Consider the following 24,317-nt stretch of genomic DNA (forward strand, 5'->3'; position numbering starts at 1 on the left):
TCTGGCACAGTGGTGCCCTGGTCTCAACTGGGGCCTCTAAAAACTTTTATAATACAAAGCAGTAGTAACCCTGGCCATCTTCTACCTTCACAAATTTAATCAAACTGATAATCTGTGGATATGCAGCCCTGTGTATCCATATATGGTAGGTATATGGGGAAAATGGCTCTTTCTTTCTCCTGTCAGAGTTGATCTTGTTGGCCACGGATTAGGATGGAGCATGAGGGAGTCTAGTGCATGCAGATTTAATTAGTCTTTAGGGTGATGGCTGAGCATTCAGGTCGCCTCTTATGCACCTGTTAGCATTGTGCTCCTCTAGTGGCTCTTAAACCCTGTGACTGAATGTTGCCTGCCCAGGGAGAGTCATGTCACTTTCAAAAGGTGTGACAAGAAACATGTAGCAAAGAGAGTGTTTCGTCTGTAACTGTTGGAGGAGCTGCTCAGATGGGCAGCAGAGCTTTGTTACATTACAGGAAATATTAACAATAAAAATCAAACGTCTGGGGAGCAATAGAACTACCTGGATTCTGGCCCCAGTCTGTTTGCATTGTGATGCATGATGGGAATGTGTGCGTGACTATCAAGCCAGGAAGTAAAAACCCTCACTGCACTGAGAGGGGAATGGGTGGTGTGTGAGCAAAAAAGAAATCTAGCTCTGGAGCTTTACCATTGACTTCAGTGAGAATAGAATTGGGCTCGTGCTTCTGAAAAATCGCACCCTACCTTTTGGTACTAGGGACAGACGCTCTCTTGCAGAGCAACCCCCAAATCCTTATACTTTCCTATAGAACTGTTGCTATGAACAATCCCGTACGCAGCAGGGAAGGGGTTAAATATCCACTGCCTCTGAAGGGGCCTTTATGGTGTTGGTGGGGAAGCTTCCCCACCGAGCAGGCTGTACACGCATTCATTCAGGGGAGAGAGGTGCTCACAATCTTTGCAAAGCAGAAAGGCGTTCTTATGCACAAGCAGTTGAAGGAATTTTGTTTAACTATATATATTTAAAAGCCTGGATTATCCATAAGAAACCAAGAATGGAATCATTCCATAACATGACTGGTTTGGAAAAGCACGAGCCTGTGGGGAGACAAATAGGATTAGGACATAAATGCTCTTTCATTTTTAACCACAGTGCTGACTATTGGCGTGAGATGGGGAAACTCACTCCTTTAGCTCAGTCAGTTGAAGTTGTCTCTTAAATCCAGAGGTCCTGGGTGAGAGGGTGAGGTCTTAGCATAACAAGTAGCAGTCTGAGACTGCAAAGGCCTCTGTGGCCAGGAAAGGGGGATTTAAAAAATGAGAGCAATGGAGGAATGAAGGGGTTCTCAAGGCATGAAGTAGCCAGCCACAGAAGAAGGGAAGCTAGGCACCTGAAGTCTTGCCCCAGACCTTATTTATGGCTGGAGCCAGGAGGTCAGCTAGATATTTATAATGTTCCCTTCTGTCCTCTAAACGAATAGAGGAGTTCTGCAAATTCATGAATGTGAAGGTCTGGGCTGGGGAGTAGGGTTCAGGTAAGTGAGCAGTGAAGAAAGGCTGTGAACAGAGTGTCCTGCAGAAATGAAACAACTTCTCCGGTTTGTACTTGTGATAGCTCTCTGTGGACATGGGAGCAGTGTTAGTGCTGGAGTCTTGGTGGGGGAAAGGAACAAGAGAGCAATCCCTTGTTCCTGTATAGTGCCTCTCCTCCAAAGATTACAAAACTTACTGTAAATACCCAACAGATGCGGGCTCTGATGCGCTATCCCTACTCTTCAGAAGCCCAGACACAGATGGTGATCTGCAACTTGCCCAAGATGCCAGTTAACTTACTGCTTGAGCTGGGAACAGAACCCAGAGGGCTGATTCTCCGTCCTGTCCCTTTCACACCAGTGTAAGGTACTGCCCGGTTGGAATGGTCGTGTGCAGCACGCACTTGGCACAGGAGCCAATGACTGCACGAGGGGCAGAGTGACAGAGGCTTAGAGCCCAGATCTCTGGATTCACAGTCATGAGCTCAAACCACAAACACTCCCCAGCCTCTCAAATGTTGCCGCTCTGACAGGCTGAGCCCTGCTGATAAAGGAATAATTTTCCAGAGCAGAAAATGGACATATGTACTGCTCAGCGAGAGGTGCATGTTTCAGAGAAAACTCCCAAACAAGTATGCTATAAACCAGCAGAACAATCATCCTAATGCATCCCTGTTTGCAGATGCCCTCAAGCTCTATTACTTTAAACAGCCTTTTCTAATCTATCTTGCGTATGTCCATATAGCAATTTGGACAGTCACCAAGAAGACAAGTTTGTCTTGTCAGATGCTTTATTGCTCAGTGACCTCTGAAGGTGTATTAAAACCCTTCTGCTTTGCAGCTTTTACTACTTGTCTCCCTCTGCTAATGAGTGCACAGTTCTCCTACTGCACGCGGATGTGTGTGCAGGGTGAATCACTGTCACGGGGCTTCCGATTCTTGGTTTTGTAGGATTCCCTGGTAGTAAGGAATATACTACATGCTGGCTTGAAGGCTCCTGCTCCCTGTGCAGTGCAGAAGGCTCTGATGGTTAAATCACTCCTCTGTCTTGGAGCCTCCTTGCAGTGGAATGGCCAGTGTAAACTATGTACCCTCACAGATACCATTTTCTTCCATCTTCCACTTTTTCCTGCTTTGTGTTTGTTTTTTTTTTTTTGTTTTTTTTGTTTGTTTTTTTTGTTTTTTTTCCCCTCTTGTCTTTACCTTTATCGAAACCTGCCCTTTCCATTCTACTCATCACCAAGAGCCTATGTGAGGGCTGGTCTACACTACAGGGGAAAATCGATCTTAGATATGCAACTTCTGCTATGTGAATAATGTAGCTGAAGTCGAAGTATCTAAGATCGAATTACTTACCGTCCTCACGGCACGGGATCGATGTCCGCGGCTCCCCCTGTCGATTCCGCAACTCCGCTCGGCTTGGTGGAGTTCCGGAATCGATACAAGTGTGTTCGGGGATCGAGATATCGCATCTCATCTAGACACGATATATCGATCCCCGAGCAATCGATTGCTACCCGCAGAAACAGCGGGTAGAAAAGACGTAGCCTGAGTCTTACAGTGGAGAGGCCCTGCAGCTTGGCCCCAGGTTCACCCATGTGCTGCAATATGATGGGATGGGAGGAGAGAAGCTTGCTGGTCAAGTTGCTGCTTACACTGGCAGCCTACATGCACGATAGCTACTCCTGTGGCCAGATGAATTAGTGACCCTCGGAGAACAGGATCAGGCTGTGGCTGCAGTGGGGAATGGACTAGGTACAGGTGTCCTGCAGCTTTTCCTCCTGCACTCTGCCCAATATGTGACTCTTCCTTCACGATGGGGGTGGGGAATCACTGGGTTGGAAACATGGGGGGAAGCTTTTTAAAATACAGATGTTTGACTCTTCACTGCAGTTCATCCTCTGATGCTCTGGAAGCTCACTTTCCTGATAGGTCCTCCACTTTGAAGCCACCTTCAGAACTTGTTGGTCCAGCATCATCAGGTCTGCTGCATCTACCATCATTGCTGTTGCAGCTGAAGATGCCACCTATTGACTGCAAAGTGGGGAGTTATAGGGACACCCAAGGGGTCTGACTGATGGTTCTGTCATTCCAGGGTACAGGTAGGGAGCTGGGAGGAAACAAGGTACTTTTGAAATGACCCAAATTTCTCAGTTAGGGGTGGGGAGAACTCACTGATTTGAGTTATGGCCAATTAAGATGAGGGACTCAGGGCAGCTGGGAAAACTGATGTCTCTTCTTTCTCATATCTTCCCATTTAGATCACAGATCGAACTGAATCCCTGAACCGCTCCATTAAGAAAAGGTAATTCTCCTTCCACTGATTGACCTGTTGGTAATTCTCCACTGGGCTTTGACTTGGGTATTATTGTAACACAGACCCGCACCTGAACCAAAGACACAATTCCAAGTGATCATGCTGGAGGGCTCTGCTGGTGGCTTGAGGGGGAACAATGTCCTATTGCTTAGTGGGTCACTTGGACATCTTTCAGAACCAGAATTTGTGACGTGGGATGGGGGTGAAACTAGTGGCTTCTTCCCAAAGAGGCTTGGGTAGACTTCACTCTGATGAGCTTAAGGCAATAAGACTTAATTCTTCCTTCCTTCTTTCTCCAGCAACAGCGTGAAGAAGACTCAGCCACCACTTCCTGTTTCCAAGATTGATGACAGACTGGAGCAGTACACTCATGCCATTGAGGTGATGCTCTTGATCGTATAGGTGGCATGCTCTCAACCCCGAGCCCCATATAGGCTCTATTCTATTCTGAATAGTCTTCACCTCCTTTGGTCCTTGTAGACTCTGCCCTAGCAGCTAGCTACAATAATACTAGAAGGGATTGAATCTAATATTCCTAAATCCCTCCATGCTCTTTAATTCATCAGGATAAGGAATCGTGTGTCTTTTGAGCAGGAGTGCTGGAGATGTGAACAAGCCATTTTCTCCTATCTTACTACACCAGATGAGGGCTGTCTCCTCCCTGCACCTCTGTCGTGAATCGGCATAATGTTCTTCTACTTAGCCTCCATGTTCTTGTTTTGTTTCTGTCCCTTGACTCTGTAGTTAATATATCTATTGGAATAATTATTTACAACCTCCTTCCTCCAAGAATCTAGTCACAAAAATCTGCAAGTGCTTGGAACACTATCACTTTGATTTGCTTTGTTTCCAGACATCTGAGAAGGTTCAGAAACTCGTCCGACAATCTTCCCTTGAACTTGCCACCACAAGCATGGTTGTAGCCAGCACAAAAAGCCTCTGGGAGACTGGAGAGGTTGCAGCTCAATCCTCTGTTAAGTCACCATCCTGTAAGGTAAGACTGCTGAGCTTTATATGCCCAGCCAACCCTACTGCAGGAGAAGGGGTACAGCTTTGTTTCATAGGCGCCAACTTCTGCTCCTGCCAGTGGGTGCTCGACCCAGGGCCGGCTTTAGGCCGATTCCCTGGAATCGGGCCCTGCGCCTAAGAGGGCCCCGCGCCTTAGGCCTCTTTTTAAATTTTTTTTTTCCTTACTACTGGCTGAGGTCTGCTCCAGGGTCTTTCATGGCCGGCTCCCCTGACCAAAGCGCGGCCGGGAGCGTGGCTGCCTCACAGCCCTGCTCTCCCCACTGGAGCTCTGGCCAGAGCGCGGCTGGAGCCCCGCACCGGAGAGTGACACGCTGCCCCACAGCCCCGGCCGGAGCCGCGGCAGAGCTGCCCTGCTGCCCCACAGCCCCGGTCGGAGCCCCAGCCGGAGCACGGCAAGCCCCGGAGCATCGCTCTCCCGGCTGGAGCTCTGGGCCCTTTAAATAGCTCCCAAAGCTCTGGGATAGTGGTAGGGGGCTCTGGGGACTATTTAAAGGCCAGGGCTCCAACTTGTCTCTGCCACCCTGTCCTTTAAATAGCTGCCGGAGCCCCACAGCCCCCCATGTATTCTCCAGGGCTCCCGCAGCTATTTAAAAGGTCCAGGGTGGGGTAGAAGCAGGGGAGCTCTGGGCCCTTTAAATAACCCCCAGAGCCCTGGGATAATGGGAGGCTTGGGGGCTATTTAAAGGGCTGGGGCTCCAGCTGCCTCTGCTGCACCCTCTGCCCTGCCCGCACCAGCCCTGCCCCCCCCCCACCTGCAGCCAGCTCTGCACCCTGTGCCCACAGCCCTGCCCGCACCAGCCCTGCACACCCAGCCCACACCCAGCCCCAAACCCCCTGCCCTGTCTCCAGCCAACCCCGCTGCACTTCCCTGCCTGAAGCCAGCCAGTTCCGCACTCTTCTGTCTCCAGCCCTCCCAACCCTTGCTGCATCCGCCTGCAGCCCTGCCTGAAGCCAGCCCACCCCACATCCCCCTGTCTCCAGCCAGCCCTGTACCCCTTGCCCTGTCTGCAGCTAGACCCTACCTCCAGTCAGCCCCTGCCCTGCCTGCAACCAGCCCCATGTCCACTGCTGGCCTGCAGTTCCCAGGGCAGTAACCCTGCACATCTGTTTCAATGAGGGGGGCAGGGAGCAGCTGGGACCCACACATGTGCACACCCACAGCGAGTGCCAGGGACCCACACATGTGAAATGATGGTCATTAATAAGCAATCAATAGCATATATGATGCAATGTACATAATGTATAATTGTATTATTTATATAGTTATGGGAAGCAAATAATACATGAAAGAAATGAAAGGTGTTTGTTTTTGTTTTTTGTTTTTGTTTTGTTTTGTTTTTAGTCATCCCTGCCAGGGCCCCGCCGAAAATGTTTGAATTGGGCCCCGCGCTTCCTAAAGCCGGCCCTGGCTCGACCCCCTACTTTGCCCCCCAGCCCACCCTGACTCCACCCCTTCCATGAGGTCCTGCTCCTGCCCCACCCACATTCCAGCCAAAGTCTCTGCCTCTATTCCGACTCTTTCCCCAAATCCCTGCCCCAGCCCCGCCTCCTCCCCTGACCATGCCGCATTCCCGCTCCTCCCCCTCCCTCCCAGAGCTTGCTATGCTGCCAAACAGCTGTTTGACGGTGCTGGGACGTAGGCAGAGGAGCAGGGACATGGCATGCTCAGGGTGGGAGGCGGGGGAGGAGGGGAACTTAGCTACCAGTGGCTGCAGAGCACCCACTAACTTTTCCCCATCGGTGTTCCAGCCCCAGAGCACCCACAGAGTCAGTGCCTATGCTTTGTTTAATGTCAGAGGGCTGCCTCTGTGTCTAACAGCATGAACTTCAGCAAGAAAACTTGCCCTGCTACATGGTTGGCTGGGTTTACTCAAATGATTCAGGTGCATATCACTGTGGAGCAGGGACTTAAAAGGACAATAGTATCAGGAGTAGCAATGTCAGATTAAAACCACATTCTTCCCCTCTTCTACTGACATCCATGTTGTTAAAACTTTCAGATGTTCTGTCCCTACTGCCTACAGTTCACTAAAGCTTTGTCTGTACCTGTATTAGCCCCAGCCACAATAATGCAAATACCAAGGAAACTGGTTTTGTTGATCCCGGCTTGAAATGGAATTAAACTGAACTGCTGGAAACAGTTGTTTCCTTGTCTGCAGTAGGAGCCACCCCAGTTGCTGCATATTGATGGCTCAGTGGGGTCTAATCCAAGTACAGGCAAGTTGTAAATTTAAGCAATGGAAAGAATCTACTCTCCATTTCTAGTGAATTGTATTTTCTGGTTCAAGTGCTGACACAACAATGCAACATCTAAGTTGCAAAGGCCTCAAGGCAAAAATGTCTCTTTGAAAACTGTTTCACTTAAGGTTTCCTAGGAAAGAAACTTTCCTATTAGTACTTAATATTGTAAACCCTTTCTCCTACAAAACCTACATCTTGGGCCTTAGATCCAGCGTTCTGTTAAAATACCAAATGTTGGAGAATGGTTAAGAAAAGGAGAGTCTCAAGCACCCTGGTATGCAGCCATGTTCCTGCCCAGTGTGACTCTACCCAATCACATGGCCAAATATAGTTATTAGGCAGATGGCTTCAGTCGGTGTGAAATGAACAAAGGCAGCTTTCAGCTGTGTTGGTGGAAGGGTGATGAGACTGATTCTTATGTCCCCAGGATATTGTGGCTGGAGATATTGTGAATAAGCGAAGCATGTGGGAACAGAAGGGTACCCCCAAAAATGAAGGCAACATCAAGGTAAGTAGCTTCTTCCTCGGTGTCTCTTGTTATAGCACTTGCTTTCTGGTATTGGGGCTGAGTTTGTTCAAGAGAATTCTCTCTTAGGTCAGAGGGGGAGAGAAAGGAGAAGGATGCCTGTATGTTGGAGCATAGACTGAGGTTGTTTACTAACAGAAGCATAGGCGTAGGCTAGGCCAAAGGAGGTATCCTCCATGGCAGTGACAGGAAGGCATGCTTTCCATTTCTAAACATATCTGTTGTAAGAAACATCCCCACTAATTTAACAAAGGGCTGGGACCAAAGCCCAAGGTTCTCTCCCCCTCCCCCACCAGACTCGGATATCATTTGCATTTGAACTGAAACTCTGCAGGTTGGCCTAATTAATAGGTTTTTTTAAATTTTATATAATAGCCTAATTCTCTGGAAGTGCAGAGTGGCTTAGATACCTGGGGTTCTGTTTCTGGGCTGTCTGCTAGTTCTGAAAAATGTGGAGGCCTCTAAGGATGCATGGGTATAGTGGATTAAAAGGTACTTACCCAAGATTGAGAATAGCCCAGGCTCCATAGAACTTCAACTCTGACGCTGCCTCTCCTTTTGGCATGGGGTTACTGGAGAGGTTTGACTGAGCTGCATCTTGCCATCGATCTTATGATGAATTTTTTAATAAATTGTTGTATTATCTGGCAGTTCCAATAATTATCCTTCACCATTACTATTTTATTGTATGTATTTATCTAGGCAAAGAGATAGTAGGAACAAACTCTCACCCCATGTGGGAATCTGGGCCACATTAAAATATTGAAGTTGGATAACCTCACCTGCTTTTCAGACTTCAGTTTGACTCCCCTTTTTTTTTTTTTTTAAGTTTCTTAAATATTAAGAAACTTATTTGCGTTGGTTGAGATACAGGCTGGGAGATGGACACCAGAGGAAAGGCCCTAATCCTCACTTCTCTTCTCCCATTCAGACCACCACTTCTGGCAAGAAGTACAAGTTTGTAGCGACTGGACATGGCCAGTACAAGAAGGTGTTGATAGATGATGCAACAGAGCAATAGCATGTGAGGAGTACCAATCAACCAGGTAGGTTAGACACAATCTCTGACTGTAAGAGAACCACTTGGTACTTCTCTGGCAGGACAGCTAGGATGATTCAGCACAATAAGTGTAAAACCTGTTACTTCAGCCTATACATTCTACATTGCCAGCCAGACTTGGATGTGTTGGAAGGTACTGTATGGACAAAGGGTGGGTTCCTACTTCTTGGCAAACAATCCTCTTCAGGGTAGAAGAGGGGCATGCACGAAGAAATTCTTTCTAGCAGCTGTGCAGAGTAGGGTGCCCATGTTAGCTGCAGCTAGAAAACTTACCTTGCAGATCAGACTATTTATCGAAGCTACTGATCTCAGCCCCACTTATAGTAAAAGTGCCTTGGTTGAACTAGACATAACTTAATCTGATCTCTTATGCTGTAAAGAGTAAGAACTGAAGGTGCGGGGGGTAGTTGGAGTTCATTCCAGAGTGTCATGGAAGCTGACCAACTCTTCTGTGTCCATTGTGTTTATGGGACCTGATCCAGTGACCACTGAGATCAGTGAAAGGATTCCTATTGACTTCAGTGGCATTTGGATCAGGCCTATGCTTGTGGGTGGGGTGGGGGAGTGATCTTGCGAAAACGTGCACTGTATCTAGATAGACAAGTGGTGCAGAAGGAATGGTCTAGTCACATTAAGCATGGAGGGGAAGAGTGTAGATGTTATCTGTGCCCACTTGAAACCCAGAGACTGTTCCCCACCCTCTCAGGACCATGGTGCTTGTATTAATAGATATCCCTATGCTATCTTAAGTGGCCATTAGTAGAAGACTCAAGGGCAAAGAGGAGCTCGCTTCGAGTGGTGTGATAATGGCAAAGCACCCTGAGTGTCTGACGCTCTGTGTAGGAAAAAACAGCATTTGACTTCTCATGAAATCTTTATTGACTTTCCAAGCTTTATGTAGAGTTCAGTCTTTACAAAAGGACCTCTTCCTTTCATCCCTCCCTAATAACCACACGCATTCCCATCCCATAGGATTGTGTATCCAGACATGGAGGCCTGCAGGCCACTTTGTGCCCATACCCACCTCTCTGTTCCTTGTTTCTAAAACCTGCTTCGACTCTCTGCTTTCATCATATACCTTGTCCTCTAAATCCACATAGATTCCCCTTGCTGTACTCTCCTCTCATGTGCCAAGCCCGGCTTTGCTGAGCGTGGCTCTCCTAGGTGCGGTTAAACCCCATTATCTGAGTTCCTGCAGCTCACATTAACGGGTTTTCCTCCCCATCCAGGGAAACAAACCACTTCATTAGTTTGAGCCTGTCTAGGAGATTGAGACTCCTGTCTCTGAATCACTCAGTCCCTCATTGAAAGGCAAACAGGCAATGACTAGACCTCCCCTAGGACAGCCATAGCCAATACTCTAAATGGTGAGGGCTTGGCACAGTTGCCCCACAGTGCTGCAGTTCAAAGTCTTTCTCTGGCTCCACATGTTGGTACTTAAAGACAAAAAGGTTGAAATGGCTTTGGGTGCTGGGCTTCACCTCTGTTTTCGCTTGCTTCTGTGACTGTTTCATGTCTTGAGTGTCTCTCCTCTCCCTACCTATCTTGTTTTGGCACTTCTTTCCCCCTTCCTCATCACACAGTCCCCTTTCACACTCTGGTTTTCTGCTCAAGGAGGCCTGGGGAGCCCCATGATGCCACTTGTTAAGCAACTGGAAGGCTCGCTATAAAGTGCCACAGGGCAGGAGTTGAGCATTCTTCCCCGCACCCTCCACTTTTGAGTTGCTTCCTCTTGGCAGGCTCATGAAACAAGAGGTGGTCTCCAAGTGTGGCCTGTACAGTTACTGAATTGGCTGCCACCACATATCTTAGTAACTTCAACCACACATTGAAGAGGTTTCCTTATTGCCTTCCCCTTTCTCTCTCCATAACATGTCATAAGAACAGCCATACTGGGTCAGACCAAAGGTCTAGCCCAGTATACTGTCTTCCAACAGTGGCCAATGCCAGGTGCCCCAGGGGGAACGAGCAGGACAGGTAATCATCAAGTGATCCATCCCATGTTGCCCATTCCCAGCTTCTGGCAAACAGAGGCTAGGGAGACCATCCCTGTCCATCCTGGCTAATAGTTTATTGATTGACCTATTCTCCCTAAACTTATCTAGTTCTTCTTTTGAACGCTGTTATAGTCTTGGCCTTCAGAACATTTTCTGGCAAGGAGTTCCACAGATTGACTCTGTTGTGTGGAAAAAATATTTCCTTTTGTTTGTTTTAAACCTGCTGCCATTAATTTCATTTGGTGACCTCCAGTTCGTGTGTTCTGAGAAGTAAATAACACTTCCTTATTTACTTTCTCCACACCGGTCATGATTTTTATAGACCTCTGTCTTATCCTCCCTTAGTAGTCTCTAATAAGACTGGGACTTTTCAGCTTATAAATCTCTCCTCATATGGCCATCATTCCATACCCCTAATAATTTTTGTTGCCCTTTTCTGAACCTTTTCCAATTCCAATATATCTTTTTTGAGATAGGATGACCATATTTGCATGCAGTATTCAAGACGTGGGCATATCATGGATGTATATTGAGGCAATATGGTATTTTCTGTCTTATTCTCTTTCTTAATGGTTCCTAACGTACTGTTTGCTTTTTTTTTTTTTGACTGCTGCTGCACATTGAGTGGATATTTTCAGAGAACTATCCACAATGTCCGCTACCTTGATCAATAGAGGCCTTAATACATTGAACAGATACCTCTTAGGAGACAGCCTGTAGTAGGAGTGATTGCTAATATAGCCAGTTCCAAAGGTCTCCTCTTCCCTCTGGAAATCCATGATCTCTTCTTTTCGGTGTCCATGGTTCCAGAAACAAGCCCTCCTTTACTGAATGTATCTGCTTCCTGCTCTGACATTCTCTGTGTTGTAGGGCTAAGCAATGCAATGTGGCCTGCTTTAGCCTACTTTCCAACCTGGAAACTGAGCTCCCCGCAAGTGTTTTTGCCTATGCAGCAGACTGGGCTTCGTTGCAAATGCAGTGAGGTAGGGGGGGCACAGCAAAAAACAAGCAGTGGTACACCTTTCTAAATTGCCAAACCAAGCAAGCACCTTCCATCTCATCTGTGGGAAACCTGTCTTGTTCCCTGGGTCACTGTCGCTATGGGACAGAATGTGGGTTGAAGTTTCAATAACTGCTGAGTTATCTTGCCAAATTGGTCTAACTTCCCAGCTGTAATAAATGTTAGTTGCTCTGCTTGACGGTAATAATGCAGATCCCATGAATGGTAATTGGTGTCCTTTGTGTGTGCCAACTATGCTGCTGTGAAGTTACTCTTACTGGGCAACAAATAGATATTCTGTGTTTTAGGCAAACTTGTTCTGGCATTAGAAAGAGGCTACTGTATGCTAGCGGACAAAAGGGCTGCCAATCAAGGGCATCTGGTTGAAGGACTGAACTCTTGACCACCATTACAGGAGACTGCAAATAGCTGATGATGTCCCAAAGCAACTATGCAGAAACAAACTTAAAAAAAAAAAAAACAAAACTGGAGCAGCATTTAGAAACCTTGTCATGCAGAGTTAAAATGAGACTTTCTCAATGTATTTTCCCACCCTGGAAATTCAAAACCAGTATGTTTTATAAACATGATCTTCAGATTTAAAAATCAGTGACCTGAACCATTTATATTTGAGTTTAATTTGACTTCACCTGAAACAGGCTTCCTGGCAACAATTTGGAGTTGACTTTGCTAGAAAATTAGGCTGCTTAAGACTGTTATCTTGAGATATCTTTAATATGACTTTGCAGTCAGTTTAGACATGGACAACATGTGTTCAGTGTTTGTTCCAAATGCTCATGGCTAAACTTTTCCTGAGATCAGCAGACAAGTTGTTACGCTACCTGCGTGCTGTCTATGCTGATTGTGAAGTTGTGTTCTGCATCATATGAATTAGGTTATAGCTTCCTAGGGAAAACAAGCTCCTTGTGCTGTATTTGACAAGTTGAAGAAAAATAGGAACTGCTTAAAAGGATTGTCTTGAAGTTTTAGTAGAGATTTCTGTTGACTAAAGCTTTGTACAACTTTCTGGTTTAGACTGCCTTGACTATACTGGTATAGTCATGGTAAAACCCAATAATTCTGAGGTAATTTACATTGGTTTAAAAGTGTTATATCAGTATAGCTATTCCTATAAGGAAAGAGGAATAAACTATACAAGGATAAGCACCTTTATACAGGTATAACTACATCCACACTAGGAGTTGTACTGGTGAAACTAGATTGGTTAAGTATCAGAGGGGTAGCTGTGTTAGTGCGGATCTGTAAAAGCAGCAAAGAATCCTGTGGCACCTTATAAACTAATAGACGTTTTGGAGCATGAGCTTTCGTGAGTGAATACCCACTTCGTCGGATGCATCTGCGAAAGCTCATGCTCCAAAACGTCTGTTAGTCTATAAGGGGCCACAGGATTCTTTGCTAGATTGGTTAAAAATCACATCTCTAAGTGAATTCATTAGTTTTGTGTATATAGATTAGGCCTAAGGAGCAATCACAGAGCCACTTATGAATTCTCGCCCTGTAAATATGTAATTTAACAACAAAATAGCAGTTGGGGACAAGTTTTAAATGATTGAGCCAAAAATAAGGCTGGAATTTTTTTCAACAGACCATAAGGGAGATAAATGTCCAAATCTCACTTAAATTCAATGGAATCTGGGTGCCTCACTCTCCTGGACTCTTGAGAATACCAGCCTATCTGCACATATATTTTAATTAAAGCAAAATACCTCTATTCTCAGCCTAGGTCAGTACAATGTTGTCTTGTAGCAAGCCACGTTCTGTGTCAGTGGAATCTTAACTATCTGTACAGCATATTAGAGCTGGTCTGAAAATAGGAAGTACATTTTGCCTAGTAATTCTTATTTTCTCAATTCTGTTTCATGGAAAAACTTTTGAAATTTTTCAGATTCTTATTTGGGGGATTTCCCTCTTTCTTCCTCTTTTCGTTTTTGCTACTGGAAAATGGCCAGGGGTAAAAACTGGAGTTCTGACTCTTCAACACTGAGAATTTTCAGTTTCCATTTTCTTCTCAGAAATTTAAACTTCACCAAAAAAAAAAAAAGTTTCGGTGTGTGTTTTTTTTTTTTTTTAAGGCTGTCCATTTGGAATGAGAAATTCCAGCCAGCTCTCTAGCCTGTGCATAGGCGCAGAAGGTAGAAGGTAGTATCAAATTTCCCTTTGGGGTGAAACATACCAGTCCTATATTAGCTGAAGCAGAAATATTCCCTCTTATGGTAACCTCACTAGGGAAGTGGAAATAGCTTCATGCTTACCCTGTGTGAGCTCACTCCCTAAGCCTGGTGACTATGGAGATGCAAACAACTGTGAACATTAAAAACAAAACGAACAACCCACAAAACCAACCCACGCTGAAAATAGCCAGAAAAACCAGATCTCAATGTAATACTGCCTAATATTTACAAACCCCCCCAAACAAACAAACCCCATGTGTTAAACCTGAGCAGCGATCAAAAATAAATGCAATACAATGTCAGAAAGCCATGGAAAGTGTGGAGGAGCCTCCATCTTGGATTTGTCAATGTTTCCTACAGTGCTTGAAAACTGATGGGTTTGGAAAAAAAAACAACAAAAAAAGCCTGATCGTAAGGCCTTGGCAAGGCATGCTTTGGCCATACCTCTGCCAGGACATACCTAGTGCATTGCACTGGGGCTTTGTTTGGTTTGAAAGAAGACTGAAGGCTCCAGAGAGAGAGCTCAGAGGGTGAGTGCATGCCAGTGCTGCAGCATAGAATGGAGGATGCAGCTTGTGGAGGTTTTAGCCCAACAAATGTTACTGACACATGAGTGGCAGGAGATCGAGTGCGGCTAAAACTAGTTCATTGTAACTATCTGTCCCAAGTTAGAAGTGAGGCCAAGGAACAGTTGGTTACCGTAGTCTTCCCTGGGTGACTAATAAGACCACCAATAATGTTCTGTTCTGTATGAGGTGGTCACTACAATGTACCCTTTCTATCAACTGCCCGCTTGGCCCCTTCAGGCAGACTGATAAGGGAACACTGGAGCTGCCACATTTGAACAGATTAATCTTTCTCCTAATCTGCCATCCTAACAGTGGCTAACATCAGATGCTTCAGAGGATGCTATTCAGTAGATAAGAATTCAGGGTCCATTCAGTGCAGTATCTGGTCTCTGACAAAGGCCGGCTCGGGCTGAATGAGAGGAAGGTGCAAGAAACCCTGCAGTAGGCAGCTATAGGATAACCTGCTCCTAGGGATAATTTTCTTCTATCAGCTAGTAGCTAGAGGCTGGTTCATAACCTGAAGGTTGATATTGCTTTGAGATCTTTGTTTTGTTTACTGTGACTCTGGATAGTCTCATAATCCCTATCAACGTCCAGGATGATCTGCTCTGGTGAAAAATATCTTAAGCCACATGAGAACCCCATGAAGGGTGCAATGTGAGATTGCTCATGATGTGCCTGAAAATGGCAGTGAGAGGAACTACTGACACCCTCTCAACTATAAGCTAGGACAGTGGGGGTTGCTGTAGCTTGGAAATCTTTAGATTCAGGCCAGTGCTCCCCACTCGAATCCAGAAAAATAGTTCCATATAAATGCTGCCATTTATAGCAAATGTTTTAGGTCTGTGCAAGAAAAGATGCTTTTGAATCTCTCTGAAATCCCTGTTGTTTTGACCCACGTGCCATGGCCAAGAGTTACTAGTGACTTTGAGTGTCCCATCTGAGAGACCTTAAAGGGACCTGATCTTTTTTCAGAAACTGCTGATAGCCCATCTGAAACTCAGACCCTATTAAGGTATGTCAAGTTGGGCATCTCAAAAGCTGAAGCAAATAAAATCCTAATCATTCTGAAAATCCCTGGCCAATAACTGCACTTGAAAGCATTTAAGAATGGAAAAACTCTGATCATTACAAAACAAAAAGCTCTCTCTTCTCTCCCCCCGCCCCCAACTCCTGCAACCTCAAATTTACCTTTTAGGGAGATCAAATTAATTATAAAACCTAAAACTAATGAGACATTCTGTTTTCTGGGCTGAGTAAAGTGTGGTTTCAGAATAGCATGAAATATACCACAACCTGTCACCCTTGTTCTATGCAAGGGAGTTCATCTTAGTTTAGTTCTGAGTGACCAGAAATGGAAACTACAGCTGAGGGTTCTAACAAAACTCAGTGGGTTAGAAACGGAACCCTTCTTTCAGTCTTAAACTGAATCGTACAGCCTAGGAGGCAGAATATTAGAGGGGCAGTGTGGAGCAACATACATTTTGCCACAACCTGTCCTGTTTCTGGGCTTGCACTGTTTGGGATTCACTTAAAATTCCATTGATTTACTGAATGAAAAACAAGGTGCCTTTACATTGGAGGTTTTCTACAGGTCACTTCACTGCTTTTCCTGGGTCCCTTGTTTGGGTTTGTAGCCTGATCTCCAGTTGGAATATTTTAAATGAAGCTGCATATAGAGATAGAGCTGCTGTTCTTGGATCCTCAAGCCACTCTGGAGGTGTGTGTATGCACTACAGATATGTAGTGTACAGTCATAATACCCCCTACAGCCCTCAGCATAAGGTTGCTATCTGTGAAAGATTTTATTTATATTTTTCTCACATTTGGCCTCCATGCTGCACGAAAATCTGGCTATAAAAGGCACTTTCCTGCTCAGAACTCAGGCAGCACCTTGGAGGAGGCCTGAGAGAACTTGTTGCTGAGGTGGAATCCAGCTGGCTTCACTTGAACTGCCACCCTGATGCAGTCCTATTAAAATTCTTGGTCTCCTCAGGTGTCTTGCGGTGGAGCAGGCTTGATTCTAACATGGTGGTGATCTTTGTCATTGGTTTGGAAGCTAGCTCTTTCAGTTTCCGGGCATCAAAACGTGGCCTGTGGAGAAGGGGCAGGCGGCACTGGAATGAGAATCCCTCCTCTTTCCTTATCCCTTTTTCTTCCTCTTGCTGCTTTCTCCTCTTGAGGGCTGTCATCTGATATAAAATGGCGTCCCACATTTTGGTGGCCCTTGATTTAATCAGCCTGTTGTCTTGGTTGGCATTACCTTGAGAGCTTTCTGCTTTACTTCCTGCTTCCTCCTGTTCAGGCTTGGCTTGCTCGGTTTCTGGGAATTGGCACCCCTCTGGTTCCACTGTCAAGTGCTTCTTGAGGCGAGACCATCCACTAAGCTTGGCTGTAAGAGGTCTGGCCTTATCCACAGATGGTGGTGGAGACTCAGCTTTGGGGAAAGGACTGGTACTGGGAATGGTGGCTGTTGGCTGTGGTTGAATGACCAGCTCTTCCTTGGCTTCTGTGGGGAAAGCCTTTGTATTGTTAGCTGGCACTGTGGCCTCTTGCTTCTGAGCTGTATGGGGAGTCATTGGCCTTAGGCTTTTGCTGTGTGGCTCAGGAAGTTCAGGAACCCACTCTGTTCTGGATCTTGCTCTGTCACTTCCTGGGGTTTCTGGTCTACTGAATTGAGGATACAGCATCCGAGGACTGGGGAAAGCAGTCCCAACAGGCTCTCTGGGAGTTGAAGACTTAAGGGTTTTGTAGGGGGGCTTTGCTGTCGTGGTGGGAAGCATGGAGTCCTTTGATTTGGGAGTAGCAGCTCCAGTCTCTTCGGCATTGAGAGTGACTGGTGCCAGCCGTGGAGGTGGCTCTGAATGGCTTTTGTCTGTATTGGCTGCCGATGGCTGCCTGTCCTCACTGCTGAGGGCTGTAGACAACAGGTCTGGTAAGGGAGTCTTCGCTCTGGGTGCCTGCACACTATGGACACATGCATGCACTTTGGTGACATGAGTAACCTCCACTGGGGCTTCTGTGACAGGTGAGATGGAAACAGGAGGGTCAGGGAAAATGAATATAGAATGTGCCTGTGGAGAGGGCAGCTGGGTGGGCGTGTCTGGTTTTGTCATTCCTTTTGGTTGCCATGGGGACTGCCCGTGCACAGGCGATGCTGCTGGAGAGACTGAGAGCTTGAGGTGTTCAGAGATTCTCCTCTGCTCGGTTACTTTGAGCGTGAATGGCTTGGCCTTCGGGAAAGGAGATGAGACGTGGTGGATGACTGGCTTGATGGAGAACCGGGGAGGGAGACGGATGGTGATGTGCGTCAACGTTTCTGGGGTCTTCAGCGGAGATGAGCGCTCGCTGTGCTCTAGGTCTGGGCTGGCCTCACTCACTGGGGAGAGGTTGGACTGGAACGATTTGGCTTGCTGGGAGGCTAGTGGTGCATTCTTCTTTGCAACTTTCTTCAAGAGTTTCTGGAGCTTAAGATTGTCCTTCCCGGGTTTCGGAAGTATGGCAGGGGGTGGAATTTGTGGATGGAGGGATGCTGGCTCATAAGGTGGTGTTACAGTGATCAGCATTTTAACCCCTTGAAATGAAACACAAAAAGCTTAGAGTTGACATCAGCAACTGATCTGCTTAACCCTGTGCATGCTGCTGGGCTTTTTGTGCCTACCATGGGCCACAAAGATGGGTCTGCTGCCAGCAAACCCCAAACAACTTCCAAGTGCTGTCCCAGGGGATTCTGGTTGTTTCAGAAGCAATGCTTTATCTGGGAAAGGGAGGAACATTGTACTGGTGCTTTTACCTCCTGCCTTCTCAATACAACCAATGTCTAATGGATATTTCTCCACATCACTTGCACACAACAGAAGGGTAATGCATGACCACCAGTTTAGGGCTATGGGTCAGGATTTGAGATGTTAGTACATTGTTAGAAGCAGTGGTGCTGGAACAATTTGTATAGTGGGGCTGCTGAGAGCCACTGAATCAAACTGTAAACCCTGTATATGATGGAAACCACTTCAAGTCGGGGTGCAGCAAAAAGCCTTGTTCCAGCACCTATAGTTAGAAGCTTGCCAAGCATCTGTCCGCATGCTGCCTGATGCTAGCAAGTCCCTTGCTGCCTCAAACAGTAAGGCCTGGTGTACACTACGTGGTTAAACCGATTTAACCCTACACTTGTCCACACAACGAGGCCCTTAATATCGATATAAAGGGCCCTTTAAACAGGTTTCTGTACTCCTCCCTGACGAGAGGAGTAGCGCTGAAATTGGTATTGCCATGTCGGATTAGGATTAGTGTGGCTGCAAATCGACGGTATTGGCCTGCGGGCGGTATCCCACAGTGCACCATTGTGACCACTCTGGAAAGCAATCTGAACTCGGATGCACTGGCCAGGTAGACAGGAAAAGCCCCGCGAACTTTTGAATTGCATTTCCTGTTTGCCCAACGTGGAGCTCTGATCACCACGGGTGGCGATGCAGTCTCAAATCCAAAAAGAGCTCCAGCATGGCCCATACAGGAGATACTGGATCTGATTGCTGTATGGGGAGACAAATCTGTTCTATCAGAGCTCCGTTACAGAAGACGAAATGCCAAAGCATTTGGAAAAAAAAACTCCAGGCTATGATACAGAGTCCACAGCACAGTGCCGTGTGACAAGCATAATGGAAAGCCAAAGAATCAAATAGATGCTCATGGAGGGAGGGACGGGGGACCGAGGACTCCAGCTATCCCACAGTCCCTGCAGTCTCTGAAAAGTATTTGCATTCTTGGCTGAGCTCCCAATGCCTGTAGGGTTAAACACATTGTCTGGGGTGGTTCAGGGTATAGATCGTCAATGTACCCCCTCCCCGCCCCGTGAAAGAAAAGGGGGGAAAAATCGTTTCTTGACTTTTTTTCAATGTCACCCTATGTCTACTGCATGTGCTGGTAGACATGGTACTGTGACACTGAACAGTAGCATCTTCTCCACTTCCCTCCCCATGTCAGACGGTACAGTACAAAAGGACTGATGGCCATCCTCGTCGTCATCCCGTGAGTGCTCCTGGCTGTCCTCAGGTGAGGTCGGCCAGGGGCGCCTGGGTAAAAATAGGAGTGACTCCCGGTCATTCCCAGCAGATGGTACAGAACGTTTGGTAACTGTCCTCATCATAGCAACTGGGGGGGCCGAGTTCCATCAGCCCCCCCCCAAAAATATTCTGTACTGCCTGGACTATCATAGCAGCTGGAGGCTTGCCTCTCCTCATATTCTCACTAAAAACTCAGTGTTCTTATTCCTGCATTCTTTATTACTCATCACACAAATGGGGGACACTGCCACGTAGCCAGGAAGGTTGTGGGAGGAGGGAAGAAGTTGGGGTTGCAGGGCACCCCGGAATGGCATGCAGCTCATCATTTCTGCCAGATCTGACATGGAGCGGCTGTGCTCTCTGGTTCTCTGATGTACTAGAGAACCAGTATACTTGCCTCATATTCTAAGCAGGACTGACTATTTTTAGATAAAACATAAGAAGGGAATGACCCGGGGAGTCATTCCCATTTTTGTCTTTGCGCCTCGGCCGACCTCAGCAAAGGCCAGCCAGGAGCACCCACGACAGCAGCAGATGGTACAGAACGACTGGTAACCATCTCTGCTACCTTGCAAAGGCAAATGAATGCTGCTGTGTACCGCTGCAGTACTGCCTCTGTCAGTGGCATCCAGTACACATACAGTGACAAAAGGCAAAACAGGCTCCATGGTTGCCATGCTATGGGTCTGCCAGGGCAATCCAGGGAAAAAGGGTATGAAATGATTGTCGTTGCTTTCACGGAGGAAAGATTGAGTGATGACATTTACCCAGAATCACTCTCGACACTGTTTTTGCACCATCATGCATTGGGATCTCAACCTAGAATTCCAATGGGTGGGTGAGACTGCGGGAACTATGGGTTAGCTACGGGATAGCTACCCACAGTGCAACGCTCCAGAAATCGACAATAGCCTCGGTACATGGACGCACACCACCGAATTATTGTGCTTAGTGTGGCCGTGTTCACTCGACTTTATACAATCTGTTTTACAAAACCGGTTTATGTTAAATCTGAATAATCCTGTAGTGTAGACGTACCCTAAAATGCATTTTTCCTTCCTACTCCCACAATCCTAGTAATAAAGGCCAAATCAGAGCTAGTTTTTAGGTCAGACACTATTGCTAGTTCCTTCAACTCTGTATCAAACAAGATCCCTTGCTCTGAGCTATCTGAAATCCCGTCTGAACTCTGCAGCTGGAACCATGTCTACAAAACTTGCTTTTGAGTTTCCCCTAGATTACAACCAGGCACCCTCAGAGGCTGGCAATGCCCTTAGCTGTGTGAACCTCCACTGGCCCAGCTCTCTTCCCATTCTTGCCCTGGGCTGCAACTTCTGTGACCCTGTTTAGAAACAAAAGAAGTTCTTCATGACAGATTATTGCTCCTTTGTGTAGAGATTGCTCAACTCATGCGGCTGCCTCTGCTGGTAAAGAGTGGGAAATCTATGCTGGGGTAGGGAGTGAGGGCGAGCACCTGGCTTATTCCATCCATCTCTCCATGACACAGACTTCAGCTCCCAAGTGTCACAGATTATACTTTTCCACCAGTTATCGCCAGCTTCACAGTTGCTGAGCTGGCTTTGGCTAAGAAGTGAGGCACAAGTGAATGAATCCATCAACTCTCACTGCTGGCTGGTGTCAAGTGTCCTGAAAGAAGGAATGAGCGGGAGGAGGCTGGGAGCGTTCATTGGGGCTGTCAGGTGCTCTGTTCCTTTTCGGTGACTGCCAAGCTCATGCCAGCTTCTTGTTTGTGGTAGGTAAAATTCTAGTTTTGAGCCATGGAGTCCTAACTCCTCTGGTCCCGGCCCCTGTGGAAGGTGATGCAGTATGCCGCATCACTGTCTCTAGAGGTGCAAGCTTTAGTTCACTTGTAAACTGCTCTGAGCAAAACCCTTTGATGGGTAGAACAGATGTTTCCACTTCAATGCACATGAGGCTGCTGCCTTTGCAATCTGTCTTTCAGCACAGGCTAACTACTCCTGCTGGGAGGCTGGCCTTTTGCTTGCTTGCTACAGAAATTCCTGGCAGGCGGAGTGGTGGAGAAAAGGGAGGCCTAAAGCAAACTCTAAAGTTAAAGGGTCTCTACTTTCCCCAAAGGCTCCAGTTGCCACCCTAATTCCAGCAAAATCTCAGCAGAAAATATTGTCACTGCACAGCTGGGGCTGTTCTCTAAGGTGTAAGTAGGGTGACCAGACAGCGAATGTGAAAAATTGGGACGGGGATGGGGGGGTAATAGGAGCCTATATAAGGGGGAAAAAACCCAAAATTGGGACTGTCCCTATAAAATCGAGACATCTGATCACCCTAGGTGTAAGGGGTGTGGTGCCTTGTTGGCATAGGCAAAAGGCAGTTGCTTTTTATGTGTGCCCGCGTAAGCGAAAAGCCACGCAGCATTTTGTGTGGAAGCCTTGAAGGGGACTTGTGTATGTGAGATGGCAACTGCTGGAAGTTCGAAGCAGCTGATCGCTTTTAAGCAAAGGTTAGAATTAGGCGTAGTTCTATTCCAAAAGCAGCTCTTACGTGTGAAACTCATTTGACCAAAGAGGACTAGAAATCCCATTCCCCATTGTTATGTTTCACAGCATACACACACAACTTGGATAGAACAGATTCTCCTGCTGGAAGGTTGCACCAGAACACTACTTTTTGTTAGAATTCAGAACGCACAAGACCCCCAAAACAGAGAGACAGCTCCCTACAGCAGAGAGGTACAACTTGCTCCGCCTTCCTGTAGATTGTCTGGCGGCAGACCTGCTGGAACACTTTGCTACAGAACCATGTAACCTACATGCAAGATCAGGGAAGCCTTCTCCCAGCTCCTAAAGTGATAGCTTGCAATTCCAACAGTCCTCCATACACCAAACTACCACATATCCCCAGGGTTGGAGGTCTGAAAGACCTCAAAATGCCTGACTTAGACTTTGCACGAGTGTTGCTACATTGCTCTAATTACACGCGCGCAAGCTCCTACTTCAGCTATGCTGCACCATCATAAAATGGATTTACTCTGGTACAGTTGGCTTTGGTAATTTACTAGTGCGAGGTGCATTAGTGAATGCCCAACTTCACCTCAGAGTCCTGCATCTGTCTACATCTACACTATGAGCTAGGGATGTGATTTTCCTCAGTAGTGTACACGTAAATAGCAGTGTAGCAGTAGGAGCAGTGGGTAGTGGCAGTGGAGGCCTGACTGAACTGTGCTGTGTAGAAATCTGCCTGAAACTAGTGGGTATGTGCTCAGCACAGCTGTGCCGTTGCTGCTGCAGCCTATGCCACCATGGCTACGTTGCGATTTATGCTCCATCTAGCTTGCTTGTATGTGTATGTGAGCAGTGTAATCACAGATTATATAAGAGGTTTGCACCCTTTTTGTATCCATGTAGTTACATCACTGCAGATGTCTCTTATGTAGGTTGGACCTCCTAGGCATCCTTCATTAAACCTGCTTTGAGCAAAACACACGCTACATCTAGGGAACATCTGGAGTGTAGCCATGGATAGGTCATTAAATTTTTATATAAATCTTCTTATGGCCAGCAGTAGATAAAACTGTAGCTGACTAAAATATTTCTTGTGCTAAAAAAAGAGAGGCATTTCTTGCTGTTAAGACTGACATGGGGCTCTTATGTTTCCTGGTGCCAGTCGCTGACTCTGAAGCTAGAAAGCTTTGTTTGATGCATTGCTGTATATATGGCACAAGTATCGCCACTCTCTGAAAAGGAACCAAAATGCCACTTTAGCTTTTAATGGCTTGTGAAGTGGAGGGGGGGAGGGACATGGGAGGCACCAGCCTTTGTTTTGTGTAGCTGTACAAAACAAACTGATCTAAGCAAAAGGAGGCAGGTAGAAACACATCCCTCACAATTGTGTGACACCTCATGGTCGAGTTGACGACTTTCCCTATGTCTCAACTCCCAAAAGTGATGTCTAGGCCATAGGAATTGCTACACTGGATGAGAGCAGTGTCTCATCTGGTCCTGTATCTGTCTAATCCTTGCAGCTGTATGAGAGGAAGGTGCCAGGTTCCCTGCAGCTGGAGGTAATCAGGCCAGTGTGAAAGTCTTACTCCCAGTAATTAAAAGCTGGCTTATATACTGAAGCATCTGGGTTCATATCACTTCCAATGCGCTTCATTTTTTTTTTTTAAAAAAAAAAGATCCTTGCTGTTAGAACTCTGAATATTCTTGTTTATCCATGTAAATGTCCAATTCTTTTTTTGAATTCCACTAAATCCTTGGTCTCAGTGATACCACGTGGCAATGGAGTCCACAGTCCGATTCTGGCAGAATGGGAGTGATACCTTTCATCACTTTCAAATTTGCCACCTTTCAGTTTTAGATTTTGAGGGGGTGGGGGACGATGACACGTTTGTGTCATGAGATCTACTTTCTGTATCTCCCCCTCAGAGTTCTGCGTGCTTTTTGGAGAGCTCTCTTCTGGAGCAATCTGTGTTCTCAGTAGGAATACCTCCCCACCCATGCTGTGTATTGGAACAATAGGAGAGCAAAGAGAGATGCATCGCTTGGTCTTATTGACTGTAGTGGATATTTAAAAAGGATTCATTATAAAACTGAGGGGGGATGAACTGCTTAAAAAACCCAAATAGCTTGTGAAGCTTCAGGAAAAGCAAGTGAAGTTGAGACTAAGTCCATGGGATTCTTAAAGTGTTAAGTGTGTACTTCATGCTGATGCACAACCTGAAACCTGCCTGGTCTTGGGATCCCTCTTATGCAGCTCTACTATGCTTAGAGAGAAGCTTTAATCAAACCCTAGTCTCTAGTTTGACCTTTAAACAGGGGAAGTATCCGTGTGGAA

General features: G+C 46.5%; 2 protein-coding genes across 4 annotated transcripts in view; one reads left to right on the plus strand and one right to left on the minus strand.

The window, feature by feature from the left end:
* The window catches only part of LSP1 (lymphocyte specific protein 1), a 91,385-nt gene that overhangs the window by 64,981 nt on the left and 2,087 nt on the right, over positions 1-24,317 (plus strand). For all 3 annotated transcript variants that reach the window (XM_032770585.2, XM_032770603.2, XM_032770594.2), the window contains 5 exons: positions 3,773-3,816; positions 4,128-4,209; positions 4,682-4,822; positions 7,526-7,606; positions 8,556-8,670. In XM_032770585.2, coding sequence (XP_032626476.1) covers positions 3,773-3,816; positions 4,128-4,209; positions 4,682-4,822; positions 7,526-7,606; positions 8,556-8,645 — 438 coding nt within the window. In that variant the 3' untranslated portion in view covers positions 8,646-8,670. The remainder of the gene's footprint in view (positions 1-3,772; positions 3,817-4,127; positions 4,210-4,681; positions 4,823-7,525; positions 7,607-8,555; positions 8,671-24,317) is intronic.
* PRR33 (proline rich 33) lies at positions 13,762-18,014 on the minus strand. The gene has a single exon (XM_032770570.2). It carries the CDS (start codon positions 18,006-18,008, stop codon positions 16,386-16,388), a length of 1,623 nt encoding a protein of 540 aa, XP_032626461.1. The 5' UTR covers positions 18,009-18,014; the 3' UTR covers positions 13,762-16,385.

Source organism: Chelonoidis abingdonii, chromosome 4 (assembly GCF_003597395.2).
Source record: "Chelonoidis abingdonii isolate Lonesome George chromosome 4, CheloAbing_2.0, whole genome shotgun sequence".
NCBI classification, from domain to species: domain Eukaryota; kingdom Metazoa; phylum Chordata; order Testudines; family Testudinidae; genus Chelonoidis; species Chelonoidis abingdonii.